General features: G+C 29.7%; 1 protein-coding gene across 1 annotated transcript; it reads left to right on the plus strand.

The window, feature by feature from the left end:
* Positions 1 to 289: 289 nt before the first annotated feature.
* Positions 290 to 1080, plus strand: LOC108221128 (uncharacterized). The gene is made up of 2 exons (XM_017395030.2): positions 290 to 362; positions 635 to 1080. Exons 1-2 carry the CDS (start codon positions 290 to 292, stop codon positions 1078 to 1080), a joined length of 519 nt encoding a protein of 172 aa, XP_017250519.2.
* Positions 1081 to 3773: the final 2693 nt, after the last annotated feature.

Consider the following 3773-nt stretch of genomic DNA (forward strand, 5'->3'; position numbering starts at 1 on the left):
TTTTCAATCTTATAATATGGTATTCAAAATGATTAGAATAAAATATTATATTTCAAACAAGACACAATAGCGAGAATTAAGTTATTACTTAAAAGAGAACCAATAATTTGAAATGATTCCGAGCTTTATTAGGAAGAAAATAAAATTTATTAAAATTTCCCAACAAGATATTCAGGTTTCACTATATATATAAATGTTATATCCCTTTCTCTATAGATCCAAGCTATCATTTTCAAAACTATTTCTTTTATCCTATTCTCTTCTGTATTCTACTATTTTCATAGAAATCATGGGAAGAAGAGGAAAAAGAATTAACCCCAAGGGTTGGAATGGATACAATGGAAGAAAAACAGCCCCCAATTGTAAGTTTCCAAGCATTCATGAACTCTTCCTTTAGTGTATATATTTCCTTTTGTTTGATTTACAATTTTTGACATGTATGTTCTTCCATAAATTACAAATCACCCCTCTTCACATTTCAATCATACTCCGTTTTTTAATATTGGTTTTGTGTTCGAGTTAAATACATAGTCACAAAACACTACAAAACTCTTGTTTACATATTTAGCCTAAAAGAGGGGTTTGTTGAATATAATTGTATACACATGTGATATTGGTGTGAACCTTTATGCAGATATATGGCGGCCCTGTATACCATCATGGGAAAGAGAGTTTACTAGGAAAGTTGGAAATATCAAGTGGGATGATTTTGTTGAAAAGAAGAAGGCCATTTCAATTTACAGCAATATCTTGGAATGGAAGGATTCAGCTTGTGAAGAGGCATTCCAGGCTGCCAAAAGAAGGTTTCAGGATGAGTATAATGGTTACGAATCTGAGTTCTTATTGCCTGATCAAGGAATTGACTTGGAGGAAAACATTGATTTGAAACCACATGAGAATAACGTAGATGAAGAACCATTGTTGTCTATATCTCAAGTAGCAGACAACGACTCGGAGAATGAAGTTATGCCTTCCCGCCCAATAGCGCTTGAAGAGATTATACCTACTGGGTGGGATGTGGATGTTTATCAAACACCCACTTCGCTAACTGGCTGGATTGTGGGGAATGATAATAATTAGGTAGAAAAAGTTATGTAAATTCAAATAATAATACTGAGGAATTACGGTGTTTAAGAAAATTATATGAAAGACTTATAATAAATCCAACATTCCTCATGTATTTTTGTTATTCTTTAAAGGGCCCATAAAATTAATATCATTGTACTTGGTATGATGCACAAAGGTCTAAGACGTCTTGCATTGATTTAATATCCATTTGTTTATCTCCATTAAACATAAATATATAAAATAATTGATATTCTGTAAAATTATGAAATATAGAACAAATTTTAAATGAGTTTCATTATTTTCACAAATAATATGAGCACCACCTAACACTAAAGCTTTTATTTCAAAGAAAATGTTTATTTATTTACTTGACTTGACAAACTAATTTATGATTAATATATTATATAAATCAAATAGTATATTCAATATATTCACCAGGAAAATAAACCTTTTTTTGTTATGGTTGTCTTTTGGGTAACATAACACCTTAATAAAGTTAGAGATTGAATTGTGTAAGTAAAAATTTCCAAATGTCATATATAAATATATACACACACACACACATATAATATTTATAAAGGTCTTTCTACTTAATTTACTACACTAACTTAATATTTAAATCAAATATAATATAATTGTACAAATAAATTAAATTTTTAATACTAATCTAAAATAGATGAGGTCCATCTTGTTGTTTCTTACTCAACATAGAGCTCACTTAAGGAGGTAAGACAATTTAGGTTTCCAGAGCATATTTTCACCCAATATTCTGTATATTTTACTTTTTTGTGTGAGCATAATGGCTTTATTCATTGTTTGATGAACTTATAATTTGTCAAATACAAAAAAAAAAAATTCTTGTAATTTTGTCTATACTCTGAGATTTCAATGAGCCTTTTCTATCTCTTTCTAATTTTTCACAAGCTTGTCTCGCCGTACTATGTGGGAACTCTAGCCTTATAATGTGCTTTTTAAAATTCTTCTCGAGAAAATACATATGATGATGATGTTTTGTTTAATTTGGGGTAAACTAAAGTTTAAATGTGTGTATATTCACGTTTCGAATCGTGTTTCAAACCGGTTTAAGATTTTTGGGTGTGTTCGGCTCAGTATATTTAAAACCTAATCCCGGGCCGAAAATAGTTGAAATTTAAATAATAAACCTAAACCAAAAAATTCAAGTTCTTTAAAATCTAATTGGATCGATACTGCTCTATAATAATTTTCATCCCAACCAATGACGTGATTTTCTTAAAGAACTTCCAAATCCTTTATTGAAAACTAAACATTTAATTCTAAAATTAGTTTCCACAAATATGTTCGTAATATTTATTCAAAAATTTATGGATTAGCATCCGTAAAATATTTAGACTAGAAAGATGCGTGTTTATATGATTGTACGGAATGATGATTTATGCGTGAACGACTATAAATACGAATATATGGAGGCCATCTATACCTTTATTGGAGAGAGAATTTACTTCAAAAATAGGATTTTTCAAGAGGGCCAAATTGTTTGAAAAAAAAGGTAAATTCTATTTACAACAACATCCGGAATGGAAGAATTCAGCTTGTGAAGAAGCATTCAAGTCTTCCAAATGACGGTTTCATGATGAGAGTAATTATTACAAATCGAGGGCCTTATTGCCTTATCCATACTTGTATACGGAGATAATCATCGATTAGAATTTAAAAATCGAAGAGAACAATGAAGATGAAGAACCAATGTCCCCATGTCTCAAGTAAAAGACAACCTTTCGGAGAATGGATTTATGCCTCAACTGCTTCAAATACTTCAAGATATTTTGCCTCTGATAATTATGATTTAATTCTTGGAATCTTTGTCAATTTATGGTCAGGTTGTCATGAACTTGTGTAAAGATAAAATGGTGGATTTCTTCTGTTTCAATTTAGAAAGATAAATGTGTGAAGAGGGCTATTATATCGGTGTTCATTTGGCTCACTTAAGGTCTTCATTTGAATTCAATGCTACGTAGAAATATAAACAAAGTAGTAAGATATTCTTACCTTAGGATAGAATTTTCGGTCTTTAATGGACAATTTAGAGTTGTTGTTATATGGATACAATGTGACTCCCTCTTTAATAAGGAGTCTCTTGATGAGGGCATATGACAAATTTTCTGGTCATGTATGAGTACCCTTAGAGCTACCCAGTTTCCTTAGTAAACATGAAATCTTTTCCTCTCAACATGTTTTTATGCCACTTAATCTGGGGACAATTCATGTTAAAATGAACAATATGTAGCATTAGGGTTTCTCATTTGGGCCACAACAAGGAGGTTCCTCTTTTGTGGGCTTTGGACATGTTGTGGGCCTATAAAACTAAAATTTTAGTCAATAAAAATATTTCAAGAAATTTAAAATTAGAATATGAAATTCTTTAGGCATCAATCTAAATTTTATATGATCTCATATTATTCCAAATGAAGGGGAGACTACTATATTTGATAGTTTTGATAAGTATGAATAAAAAATAGAAATTCAAAATTTAATAATATTTATATTTTTTTTTTTCAATCTTATAATATGGTATTCAAAATGATTAGAATAAAATATTATATTTCAAACAAGACACAATAGCGAGAATTAAGTTATTACTTAAAAGAGAACCAATAATTTGAAATGATTCCGAGCTTTATTAGGAAGAAAATAAAATTTATTAAAATTTCCCAACTAGATATTCT

The sequence above is a fragment of the Daucus carota genome, chromosome 1 (genome assembly GCF_001625215.2).
Source record: "Daucus carota subsp. sativus chromosome 1, DH1 v3.0, whole genome shotgun sequence".
NCBI lineage: Eukaryota > Viridiplantae > Streptophyta > Magnoliopsida > Apiales > Apiaceae > Daucus > Daucus carota.